This window comes from Oculina patagonica, chromosome 8, assembly GCF_052425735.1.
Source record: "Oculina patagonica isolate OP01 chromosome 8, crgOcupat, whole genome shotgun sequence".
NCBI classification, from domain to species: Eukaryota; Metazoa; Cnidaria; class Anthozoa; order Scleractinia; family Oculinidae; genus Oculina; species Oculina patagonica.
This window is the reverse complement of record NC_135765.1, coordinates 12,241,498-12,255,163: the sequence shown is the minus strand read 5'-3', so window position 1 is coordinate 12,255,163 and position 13,666 is coordinate 12,241,498. Positions and strand designations below refer to the sequence as shown.

The 13,666-nt window shown below is 36.8% G+C and overlaps 1 protein-coding gene across 1 annotated transcript in view; it reads left to right on the top strand.

Moving 5' to 3' along the window:
• Window positions 1–328: 328 nt before the first annotated feature.
• LOC144664339 (uncharacterized) overlaps window positions 329–13,666 on the top strand; it is a 52,744-nt gene continuing 39,406 nt past the window's right edge. The window contains exons 1-5 of the mRNA XM_078525436.1: window positions 329–499; window positions 653–709; window positions 7,398–7,522; window positions 7,990–8,092; window positions 9,698–9,782. Coding sequence (XP_078381562.1) covers window positions 479–499; window positions 653–709; window positions 7,398–7,522; window positions 7,990–8,092; window positions 9,698–9,782 — 391 coding nt within the window. The 5' untranslated portion in view covers window positions 329–478. The remainder of the gene's footprint in view (window positions 500–652; window positions 710–7,397; window positions 7,523–7,989; window positions 8,093–9,697; window positions 9,783–13,666) is intronic.

Below are 13,666 nucleotides of genomic sequence, written 5' to 3'. Positions count from 1 at the left end.
ATTATTGATTTCATCGATTGGTCAGACGGGCCAGATTGGTCTTTCATTCGAATTCCCAGGGTCTCTCTCTTGCTAGCCTGCGAGAGCAGACGCATTTCCGGCCGTCTATTTTTCGGCGGAGAGAAGCGACGGCCGGAAATGCGTCTGCTCTCGCAGGCTACTCTCTTGCCGCCCCCACTTCTTTCGTTCAAGGGAGCGGGGATCGGGGAGAGAGATAGACCCTAGGAACGAGGCTGTTCAAAAGCTACCAGTCCCTTCGCAACTAAATGCTTCCGGTCAAATGCATTTGAAGATGGCCGCCGCGCCGATCCACACTGGGTCAGTGTTAATGTTCGCAGCGCTAGCGATTTGTTAGTTACAGAATGACACATTGAAGCCAGGTGTGAAGCACCATTTCCCCCCAGAAATTAGGCGTTGTGAATCAAAGAAACTTGTTCACCCCTTATGTAAGGTTCGAACTGGGAAGAAAGACACGAAGATGAGCATTCGGGATTTTCCAGTAAGTATTAAAACAACATCTTGACAACCTAAATTTAAAAGAACTACACGTCGGTTAATCTCATCTGAGGTATTCTGCAGTTGCTCCATGAGGTCGAGTTTATTGATTTCTTTTTGTGAATATCTTACAAACTGTTGGTGCTTTCTTTGACAGGAAAATGGGTTTGTTGATTCTGGCGATTATCAATATGTGGATATCACTTTGAAAAGGGTGAGTATGATAATTGAAATCCACCAAGTAATTAGCTCAGCTATAAGTTGTTACTTGCTTAACAAGGTTTCTGGGCAATATAAAGTTCAATTTTGAAGCAACTTTGAATAAACACTGGGCTTGAACATAACTTGAATTCCAGCTTGCTCTTCAGACAAGCAGCTCTCAACTCACTAAGGTGCAGGATTGCGGTTTATCAAAATCTCATGATAGAATATCATTAGTTTGATAACTGATATTTTGATATCTCAGTGATATTTTGGTGATAACTGCATGATAATATCAAAAAATATTTTTCCGTTTTAAATATCAAAAATATCATTATCATATCGTATTTACATGATAGTTGCTAGAATACTTTTTGTTATCAAATTTTTAAATTATCATTATCAAGGTATCACTATCAAGTTAGAATCATATCAGTATCACTATCATTTTCAAATCTCACTCAAGCAATAACAGACACAATGATATTATGATATATCGTGATAATATCAAAATTGTCCACAAAACTACATAATCACATTGCTATTTACTCCTTTTAGACACGGCAAGATTAACTTTCGTAACACCCGATTTTGGCTTTTTTTAACTCATTCTTTGGCCTTTTAATGACTGTCATTCACAAACCAGAAAATATTTAGTTTGTACTGCGTCATTTTTCTTGCAACTTTCAAATACGTATTTAGTAAGATGCGGGTAAGATTTACGTATTGGGATTGTCTGGGGTTAATGTAAGTTATCGTTTAAAATTAGGGTTAGAGTTCAGACGCAATGTTATTCAGGGTTAGCGTTTGAGTAAGGGTTAGGGTTAGGTTAGGGAAGTTAGGGTTAAGGTTAGGTTAGGGTTAGGTTAGGGTTAGGTTAGGGTTAGGAATAGGGTTAGGTTAGGTTAGGTTAGGTTAGGTTAGAGTTAGGAATAGGGTTAGGTTAGGTTAGGGTTAGGTTAGGCTAGGCTAGGCTAGGTTAGGTTAGGGTTAGGGTTAGGGTTTAGGGTAAGTGCAGTATTCTGATAAAATCATGATTTATCATTTTATCACTGAGAGGAGAAGAAAAGTTAGTTAATTAAATATTCTGATAATATCATGATAAATCACTCTATCACTGGGAGGAGAAGTAAAGTTAGTTAATTAAGTATTCTGATAATATGATTTATCACTCTATCACTAGGAGGAGAAGAAATACTACTTCATTAAATATTCTGATAATATCATGATAAATCACTCTATCACTGGGAGGAGAAGTAAAGTTAGTTAATTAAATATTCTGATAATATCATGATTTATCACTCTATCACTAGGAGGAGACGAAATACTACTTAATTAAATATTCTGATAATATCATGATAGATCACTCTATCACTGGGAGGAGAAGAAATACTACTTTATTAAATATTCTGATAATATCATGATTTATCACTATATCACTGGGAGTAGAAGAAATACTACTTTATTAAATATTCTGATAATATCATGATTTATCACTATATCACTGGGAGGAGAAGAAATACTACCTAATTAAATATTCTGATAATATCATGATTTATCACTATATCACTGGGAGGAGAAGAAATACTACCTAATTAAATATTCTGATAATATCATGATTTATCACTATATCACTGGGAGGAGAAATAAAGTTAGTTAATTAAATATTCTGATAATATCATGATTTATCACTCTATCACTGGGAGGAGAAGAAAAACCACTTAATTAAATATTCTGATAATATCATGATTTATCACTATATCACTGGGAGTAGAAGAAATACTACTTAATTAAATATTCTGATAATATCATGATTTATCACTATATCACTGGGAGTAGAAGAAATACAGTCTACTTTATTAAATATTCTGATAATATCATGATAGATCACTCTATCACTGGGAGGAGAAGAAATACTACTTTATTAAATATTCTGATAATATCATGATTTATCACTATATCACTGGGAGTAGAAGAAATACTACTTTATTAAATATTCTGATAATATCATGATTTATCACTATATCACTGGGAGGAGAAGAAATACTACCTAATTAAATATTCTGATAATATCATGATTTATCACTATATCACTGGGAGTAGAAGAAATACTACTTAATTAAATATTCTGATAATATCATGATTTATCACTATATCACTGGGAGTAGAAGAAATACAGTCTACTTTATTAAATATTCTGATAATATCATGATAGATCACTCTATCACTGGGAGGAGAAGAAATACTACTTTATTAAATATTCTGATAATATCATGATTTATCACTATATCACTGGGAGTAGAAGAAATACTACTTTATTAAATATTCTGATAATATCATGATTTATCACTATATCACTGGGAGGAGAAGAAATACTACCTAATTAAATATTCTGATAATATCATGATTTATCACTATATCACTGGGAGGAGAAGAAATACTACTTAATTAAATATTCTGATAATATCATGATTTATCACTATATCACTGGGAGGAGAAGAAATACTACCTAATTAAATATTCTGATAATATCATGATTTATCACTATATCACTGGGAGGAGAAATAAAGTTAGTTAATTAAATATTCTGATAATATCATGATTTATCACTCTATCACTGGGAGGAGAAGAAAAACCACTTAATTAAATATTCTGATAATATCATGATTTATCACTATATCACTGGGAGTAGAAGAAATACTACTTAATTAAATATTCTGATAATATCATGATTTATCACTATATCACTGGGAGGAGAAGAAATACTACCTAATTAAATATTCTGATAATATCATGATTTATCACTATATCACTGGGAGGAGAAATAAAGTTAGTTAATTAAATATTCTGATAATATCATGATTTATCACTATATCACTGGGAGCAGAAGAAATACTACTTAATTAAATATTCTGATAATATCATGATTTATCACTATATCACTGGGAGGAGAAGAAATACTACTTAATTAAATATTCTGATAATATCATGATTTATCACTATATCACTGGGAGGAGAAGAAATACTACTTAATTAAATATTCTGATAATATCATGATTTATCACTCTATCACTGGGAGGAGAAAAAAAACCACTTAATTATATATTCTGATAATATCATGATAAATCACTGTATCACAGGGAAAAGAGAAATAGTTACTTATTTAAGTATTCTGATAATATCATGATAACATATCTTTATAATCAGAGAAAACCCCATTGCGGAATATCAAAAAATCAACCCCTTATATCACCAAAGATATATCATGATAATAGCACTATCCCTTAGAAGAAACATATAGAAAAAAACGTGATATATCATTATTGATTATTAGTCCTGATATAATGATAATACGCAATACTGCACCTCTCTCTCTCAACTGCATGCAATTGCCTGGGTCAGTTGCGTGCCCGGGGGGGGGGGGATTAAAAAAGGTTTTGTACGGGGAGGCTCCGCCCCGAGCTCTTACCCCTTACCCTTTTATATACCATTTTGCCAGAAATTGTACCCCTTTCATATACTTATTAATGAAAAAAGGTACCCCTTTCATATACCTGAAAGTCATGGTATAGACTTAAAACATGATGTTTTCTTGTCATTTTCAAGTAGCGCTTAATAGATTGAAATAATACAGCCATAAATTGCATCTGTTTCGAAATATTTTGATTAAAAGCCCTTTCAAAAACCTAAATGACAGATTTCTATACCCTTTTGTATACCTAAACTTGTGAAATCCCTACCCTTTTATATACCTGAAGCCTGAAAAAGGTACCACTTTCGGGCGGAGCCTCCCGGTATAGGCCATTATAGGGACTACCCCCCGGGGTTGCGTGCTTGTCTTAGTTTTCTCTGAGTATGATTGTCCACTGGGCAACTGAACTTAAAAAGTCACTTACCTGGCAGGAAAATTGACTTATCCCGGTTGTCTGATGACACTTTATTTAAGCCATGTCAACAGGTCATTGCTATATTTGTTTTCTTCATGGTGAAGCTTCATGCTTGGTAATATCATGCCAAACTAAACTGATGCTGTTTTTCTGATGTACTTCATTTATTACCTTGGCTCTGCACATAAGTGGGGCTAAGCTTGTCTGTACACAAATAAGCTAGATACCTTATTGTTACTTATTTTCGCGGAACTTAATTTTTGCGATTTTTCGCGATTTTCGAAAAATTGTGAAATCAAAGACCCGCGAAAATTTATTTCAAGCGATTTCTATTGTACTTTTTATGTTAATTACGTATTTTTGACATAATCGCGAAAATTAAGTCCCGCGAAATATTCCCGTTCCATTTTCGCGAAATTAAGTTCCCGCGAAAATATGTAACAATAAGAGCTACATGTTGCTGTGCAGCAAATGTGACCCTCCACGGGAAAACAGTGAAAAAGGTGAACGCACGGGCACGCGTGACATGGCACGGCACGCTAAGCGTCTCACACATCGCACGGATATGCGCATATTTAATAGGTAAAACAAAGAATGGCACGGTTGATATTGTTTCGCATGCTAAAGCTTTTATCTAAGAGAAGTGTGCTATTTGGCACGCTTAACGAGCGATATGACACGCGTGCGAAAGGACACGTGTGCGATATGGCACGCACGCGTGCGATAAGACACGCTTCCCAAACCAGCCTTCGTTTGTAACTTTTACATCCGTTTAACTTCTTATGGCACCAACGGGTCGAAGCTATCTAAAGAAAAACATGCTTTTCAATTTTTGTTATCATACTAAGACAAACAAGCTCGCATAACTTACGTACTTACCCGATGAACGTGCATAACAGTTAGCTAATTCCAGATCGTACGAGGCTTATGCATAAGAAGAAAATAAAACTTTGATTGAAACCACGATATTTAATTGTGCTTTAAAAATATAGATTGCTCGCAAGAATTCAGTTCATCGAAATCTGTTGATTGCAAGTAAACTTCGCAAGCGATTTGTAAACCCACGCAAAATTAAAGAACAATCGATCGCGAAGCTCGCTGCTTAATCTTCGCGCTCGATCGCTAGCTATTTCTAGTAGCTCGCCGCCCGAACTACACGCTCGATCGATCGCTTTTTTTTGTGTTCGTTCCACGGATTTAAAAGAATAAAGAGAGAATGCTTGCAGTCCATTAATCCCTTCCCGATTATCTGCCTTGGGCGGGAAGAGTAGTCATTTTCCCGTTTCCTGACCAGCCCATGCGCGGCCGCGAAACACTGGGACCAAGGACTATTTTGTCAACATGACGGGTCAGTCGGCGGGTGAAACGTAGCGACAACGTTTGTGACAATAAATTTGGCTTTAGTTTCTAACGTAAGCCTTCGCTGGTTTTATCTCCGATTTTCTGTCGTTTACTTTGAAATTGATACTCAATTAAAAAGCTCGGTTCGTCGAAAATCTGCGATTCAATGTTTACAAGTTTGTTTCGAAAGTCGGCTTATATGGCTGCCGCTACAACTATGCTTATTGAGCACCGACCTTGCAAAAGTTGTACGTGTGATAGTTTTACAAGACGAGAGAACGGTAAGTTAAACTTTTCTCTTGGACACGGCTAGCGTGTCATTTTGCACACTTTGCGTGCTATTTGACACGCTGGCGTGCCATTTCGCACAGTACAGTGCTCGACACGGAACATTGTTCGATAAGACACGCGCCTTTGTTTTTATCGTGCGATACTAACAAAAGAAAATTTTTAATTAGGCGTGCCTTCTGACACGCTGCTCGGAAGCCGGCGTGTCATTTTGCACACTGCCTATTGTTTAGCGTGCCATTTTGGCGTGCCCGTGCGTTCACCTTTTTCACTGTTTTCCCGTGGAGGGTCACAAATGATGTACATTTTTTGAAAATATTTCAAGTCCTGTTTCAAATGTTTTGTGGCAGAACTCTCCATTGGCCTGAAGGGCCGCAGAGTGGAGCCCCAAAACCATAGAAATAGGAGAATCATGTCTGCACAGAATGAACCAGGCACACATTCGATTTTTCACGGTCATCATGGCTAGTGGCATGGTAAGGCCTTCCAAGGGGTAAAAGTGACAAGCGACATGACCCTGAAAACTGGCGACATGGAACATTTTAAAAGCGACAAGCGACATCATTACAGCACTGAAATGCGACAGCGACACGAAGCGACAGCAAAACAATGGGGTAAAAAATGACAGCGACATTTACCGCTGTTAGCTAGGCGACATGGGTTCTCAGAAACATGCGACTGCAACACAGCTACCCCCCTTGGAAGGCCTCCATGGTGGGTATGTGTGCTCTAGGTTGGTATGTATGTATGTACAACGGCGTTGCGCAACATGGCAGCCATACATTAAGGTTAGCGTCAGCCTACACCTTTAATGTTGGACATCCATGTTATGGTCAATTGACAGCTGCCAAAACAAGGTATCTACTGACCAGTATCACATGACCATATCACAGGCTCACATGTAAAACTTGTTGAGGTCGCGTTTTTTTTTTTAATTGGAATGCTGGCCAGTTACAGGCTCAAGTCCTTTTTTTTTCCTGTCTTATGGTCAGTAAATTCAGATTTAAATAAAGGCAAAGTAAATAACCGAGGAGCTCTGCTTTTTGGCTTGGCTAAATCTATTTAATAGTGGTACAGACTTCTGAGAGGTTGTAGTGTAGGACTGGTGTGTTTGTACATCTACATGAGAGCTTTGCAAAATTTAATTATTTCAATGACTTAATATGTGTTTGTATGTTTTGTCAGTATAAAACAGGCCTTGGTATTAGTATTTGTGGTGGAACCGACAACCCTCATATTGATAATGACTTTGGAATTTACATCACACACATTTTCAAAGGAGGTGCTGCGGCTGAGGATGGCAGGCTTTGGTAAGTGAGCTGCTAATTTACACTCATCTTCAAAAAGTATTTGCTTAATATTCTGCTTCTTCTTATAAAGTCAGTGTTTATAATAGTAATGTCATCTTTGCATAATGTCACCACACATTACAGTACATCGTCATTTCAAGAGACAACAGAGAGGAAAATGAAAGTGTTTTCCATTTTATTGGGAAATAATGTGAGCTCACTCTTTGTGTAAGAGAAATCGCTTAGCCCTGGGTGATTTTTTTGTTTTTGTTTTTAATTTTTTGTTTTGACTGGTTGGCCAAAGACTAAGGAAAGAACAGCAAGCCACAGAGAATGAGTAGAACTGAGAAATCTTCCCTCATGCACTCCAGGCATTATATATTACACCTCTTGCAACAGGGGTACATGTACATTAATCCTTAGACAAGAGTCCAAGTGATTTAAAATGTTGGAAAGGATTAATTGTATTTGTTGCGGATTTTTTGCAGTGTGGGAGACTGCATTGTGGCAGTGAATGGTGTATCAACAGTGAATGTCTCTCTTCAGCAGGCTGTGGAAGCCTTCAAAGCTGCTAGCATGGTTGTCACACTGGTAAATACATGTATCTACTTTCATTAATTAAATTTAAGGAGCTAGTTCACACTACTTATGTTACATGCAGGTTTTCGTTTTACAATTGCTTTCTTCATTCTTCTTGTGGAAACAGACCGCCATTTTGTTTTCAAAGCATGTGCTTTCACTTGCATAAATTAGTTTTCCAAATATGGAAAGTAGTGCCCAGTTTTTCCCAAAGGAGGAGAGTTCGTTTTGTTGGAAAAATGACTATCAGTTGTAAAAGGGTTGTTGTTGATTTAGGAATAAAATATTTAAAAACTTTTAAGAGTATTTACATATTCTAGTGAATAAAATGACAATGTATGGCTCTCTTGAGATAACCTAATTCTTCCTCCAGAGTGAAGGAAATGCATTCTCAGAGGCCCAAATTTTAAAATTTTCTCGGGGAGCATGCCCCCGAACCCCCCTAGAAGGCCGATACTCCCTTCTCTGCCTTCTCCTAAACTTTCGCCGCCTACTCTGATTCTTATTGAAACCCTGTTCATGTTTGAAGGTGTATGTTATGTTTACAAACTTGATCTCAAGTAATTAATAATCAACAAAGCATACTTTTTATGAAATGCACAGTTTAAGACTGTTTAAATAGAATATTGCAGTTGTATTTTAGAAATGTGTAAATTTAAAAATCTTTCGAACATGATGCAACACTGTGTGCAGTGAATTAGAACTATGTCAACAGAGGACGTCAACTGCATTGTACAGTTTTAACTAGATGTACAATGTAACAAAAGAGCGAATTGAACGACTTGCGGACAGAGCCACTTTTAATTTTTTGAAAATTTAAGGTGCTTCTCAAACCGCTCTAGAAGAGAAAGTTTTTGTAACTTTGCAAAAAGTAGCATCTTAACACGCTGATCATTATTCCAAAATAAAAAAAGGTGGTCAGCGGACTCTTTTTTGAATTATAAGCACTTAAAAGAGAAAATTAAGGGTATTTTTAACAGGTTATACTGTTGCTATGGTAACAGTGACATCATGAAAATGACCAAAACTTATTCAGCAATGATTGGGCATTCGTTTGATACCATTTTTGTTGGGATAACTGATAAATGTTTGTAGCACTGACCCATCAAAGTATATAAGAGCTGGAAAGTACTGAAAACTGTTTTGAGCCTCCTTAACTAAGTTGCCCTTTGAACACACAAGAGGCCATCCAGATTGTCGAATCCACCTGTGCAGATAAAACGACTGTCACAGAAGACTCAACTACTACAACAACTACAACAACTTGACAAACTTTAACAACTGGTACCGACTAACTTACTTGACATTGTTACAGATCGAAATTGACCAATTACTATTGACAAACTTTACACAAGCCTTGCGGCAAATAACATCACGACAAAACTGACCAATCAGCTTCTTGCAGACCAGACTTATAACATGATCAACTGACAACAATTTTCACCTGACTCTGAAGATGACTTCTGCTCACAGGTTGTTGAAACATCAGTCACTAACAACAGTTCTTTTCAGAACTACTCTCACCTGGCTGATCACACTGCATGAACTACTGATACTCCTGGGTTCAAACCATTTACTTATGTTAAATGTAACTGTTTGATTTTTTTGAACCATTAGACATTAAAGAGAGAGAAACCTAAACCAGTCACTGGAAAACAGCACACCGAAGAAATACGTGTAATATTGACAAAAGGAAGAGAGGGTAAGACAAAAACTACAATTAATTTTTTCCAACCATACTTGGCCGATGCTTTGTGTACTAACAAAAAACTTAATTTTAGTTTCTTCTTTGAATCCAAAATGTGACTTTGTTGTGAAAAGTGTTTAGCATGTGCATGTGACAGAGGTTGTTAATAATCTCACCTAAGAACAGTAGAGGCAGTTGTTATTCTGCCTGTCAATCAGTGGAATTCCCTTGCCTATGGTGATAGTTTCCAGTTTTCAGAACAACTGCCATTGATGCTTCCTCTTTCTATTATTGCCCCCACATGGTTTTGGCCCAGAGGCCAAAACCGACGAGGCATACTTGAAGTCCCCACATGCAATTAAAATCCGTACTCGGTACAGAAATTTCTCAAATTTGCCCAAAGTGGGCGCTCAAAGTGGTATCGGGAGTTGTGCAGAATGCCCGCGAGTGGGTATCGGGAGATGTGATAAATAACTGTACGGTGATTGGTCAATGTTGAATAAGATGAATGGATCATGAGTGAGGATATTCTAGTTGCTGTGGAGCAAGCACAGCGAACTGAGCAGCAATTTATAATCAGAATATATAATAAATGGAGACAAAATCGTTGTTAGCCTTGCTTTAAGCAGACCACAATGCTTTGCACTGGGCGCCCATGGTAGAGCCTCATTTTCAGCAGACCAGAATGCTTTGCGCTGTGGTAGAGCCTCGCTTTCAGTGGACCATAATGCTCTACGATGTGGTAGAGCCTCGCTTTCAGTGGACCAGGATGCACTCCGCATTGGTTGAGCCTCACTTTGAGCCAAGTACAACAACAAGGACAGACTGGACTGTCATTCTTGTTTTGACCTCTGTTTTTGATGCCACAGTCTCCAGGGGTTGTGCATGATAACTATTTAATAGGAATATTTTATATGATGGCAATAAGGTTGATAATGAATGTTTGAGTTGGCCATAAACAAGTTACACTGTAAGCTTAAAAGTGCCGTTTCTGATGGTACTGTCGCCTGTCATTACGCTAGATAATTTTCGCAGTTCGGATCTTTAAGCGGATGAGCATGTCTAACAAAAAACAGTCGCACTAAATATTCTACACTGTATATAGTGTATGATAAGGTCGTATAGTGTGATCGTCCGGGTGAGAGTACCGGTAGTTCTGAGAAGAACTGTTCTTGGTGACTGACGTTTCGACAACCTGAGCAGAAGCCATCTGCAGAGTCAAGGATGACTTCTGCTCAGGTTGTCGAAACGTCAGTCACCAACAACAGTTCTTCTCAGAACTTCTCTCACCCAGATGATCACACTATACATGTACGACCTACTGATATTTCTGGGTTCAAACCATTTACTTTTTCTGATTTAGCAGAAAGCTAATACAATGTACTGTTTGAAATTTCCAAGCTTTTGTTTATAAATCTTGACCATACTCACTCAGTAGGAGGCTATGGAATTTGGGGCTTTTTTATTCCTCTTGTTTCGAAAAGTTTGGAGAGGAACTTTAAGATCTACAGTGTATCAAAAACACTAATTAAAAAAAATGATTTATATAACCATTAAAGTCATTAGTGCAATCCCTTTACCATAAACAAGCATGAGGCTATAAAAAATTTACCAACCAGTTGCTTCTTTCAAGGAAAAAGCTTTTGAATTTCTGTTGCGGACATTACGTAATGTCCGCAATGTTGAGGCATTTGTTAGGCCGCAAAATGTAATACTAATGCAAAATGTAATAATAATCGCCACAAAATGTAATAATAACGCAAAATGTAATAAAATTGACGCAAAATGTAATAAAGTTGTCAACGCAAAATGTAATAACTTTTTAACGCATTATGTAATAACACAAAATGTGATAACTCTAAATTGTATCTCAGATACATTAACGTTTTGTTGGTTTTACGCGAGTTTAAGATTATAGCTGTACATGCAACTGCTTTGCCTTGAAGTTGTTTACAGTGTTTCTTTTATTTTCCAAATTTACTGCAAGAGCATAGGCCATAGTATTGCAAAACTGTCCAATTACAATAGTCCAGGCATTTTGTAATCAGACGTGCTACTAATTGCAACAGAAGCTTTCTCAACGTAAACTAGTTAGAAATAACCTATACAATAACATACTAAAAGTCTCTAAAGATTCAAGCGTGGGAACACCTCCAAATACGATCAACGTCTAACTCGCTTTCTGCTGCAACATGCAAACGAGGCTATAAACAGGAAGTTGCTGTTTACGGCTGTTTTATTGGTATAAATCATGCCTTTTCTTTAAAAATAAGAACATAAAAGAGCAATTTTAAAATGCTGAGTTATTCAAAAGTTTACAGTAGCCAAGACACGTTTATCAGTTATCTTCACGCTAGAGATAAGGTGCGGTTACACGTGGCACTTTTACCGTGGGAAATTGCCCTGTTACCACGGGAAACTGTATTTGGTAGTGTAACCGACGTTTCCCGAGGTAAATTTCCCGTGTTTAATATCCATGGATACGTCAAAAAGATCACACAAAGCGCCCGTGACATTTACCGTGGTAAGTTGCAATGGTGTTTTGATGCCCAAGGTACAAGAGCCAATCACGATGCTCCGTTTGACAGCAACATGTAACCGCAAAGTTTTTTCGCAGCTTTCATTCGCGCCTAATGACAGGCAAGAAAAAGAAACCAGGGAGTGTGGCCTGCTCCCAGCTCGCTTTGTTTCTCAGCTTGCTTCGCTTGCCGATTTATTTTTCACCCTGTTCCACTTAGGAGCCTGTTTGCTAAATTAAATTTACCTGATCATTAATCTTTCAGAATTTTTCCGATAATTTTGCTTTGTTTTGTTTATTCACTTGAGAAGAAATTAGGGGTTTTAGGGTTAAGGGATAACTCACAAAATTATTTCAAGGATAAGGCATAAATGTTTCAAAAATTATAGGGATAACAACTCAACTTTAGGGATAATGAAATTCATGATCAGATAAATAGGGATAAGAGCTTTGGTAATTATGGTGATAAGGAATAACTGCCTTCAAAATTATTGGTATAAGGGATAATGTAAACCCCCTAAAAAGGCCTCAAAAGACAAGGCTAGAAACCATGAAATATTATATGTCAGCACATCATGAAAATAATTATTTTTTGGAAAACACCAGCTACCAGCGAGTGTTTTTTTAATCTCTGAATTATCGCAAAAATGTCCCAAACAGAAAACTGATTTTCAACCAATTGAGCAAAAAGAAAAGCCAAAGGGGGGGGGGGGGAGGGGGGGGTGGGGAGGCTGCAGTGTCAACTAAGATAAGTGTCAAATATTAAGAACAACTACAACAACTTTATTCACACCCTTAATTAAATTAAATTTGCAATACAGACAAGAATAAAAATAAAATAAAGTGCATGGCTGCCCAAAATAACCACTATTGCCAAATAAGATTGGGCAGCCATCCTCAGTGTTTATTACAATAATTTTTAAAAGGGTCAGGTGTACTAAAGATTTAGATAACAAATACAACAACACACAAACAAAATCTAAGTTTACTTAAGAAATTTAGTGTAAAAAGGTGGAAAATAAAGTATATGGACAGATTAACTAACAGAAGAAATTACACTGGACGAAAAAATGGATTTACTCAAGTTTGAAAGTTGAGCAAATATGATGCAAATTTGGGCATCTATCTTTGCACTAAATTTGCTCAAGCTGTAAAGTCCATGTAAACACAAATATTTGCACCTGATGATTTTTTGTGCAAATGTGACGCAAAGATGACATTTGCTCCTTATTTACCGTACAATTGCTCGCAAGGCAAATTTTTAACTTCCATATTCATTTGTTAAATATTTGCCTTCTGTGTATAAATTACATGTTTACTTCTTAATACAAATTCAAGTAAACACTGTGCAAATTAAATTGTTCGCACTAGGTTTACATCA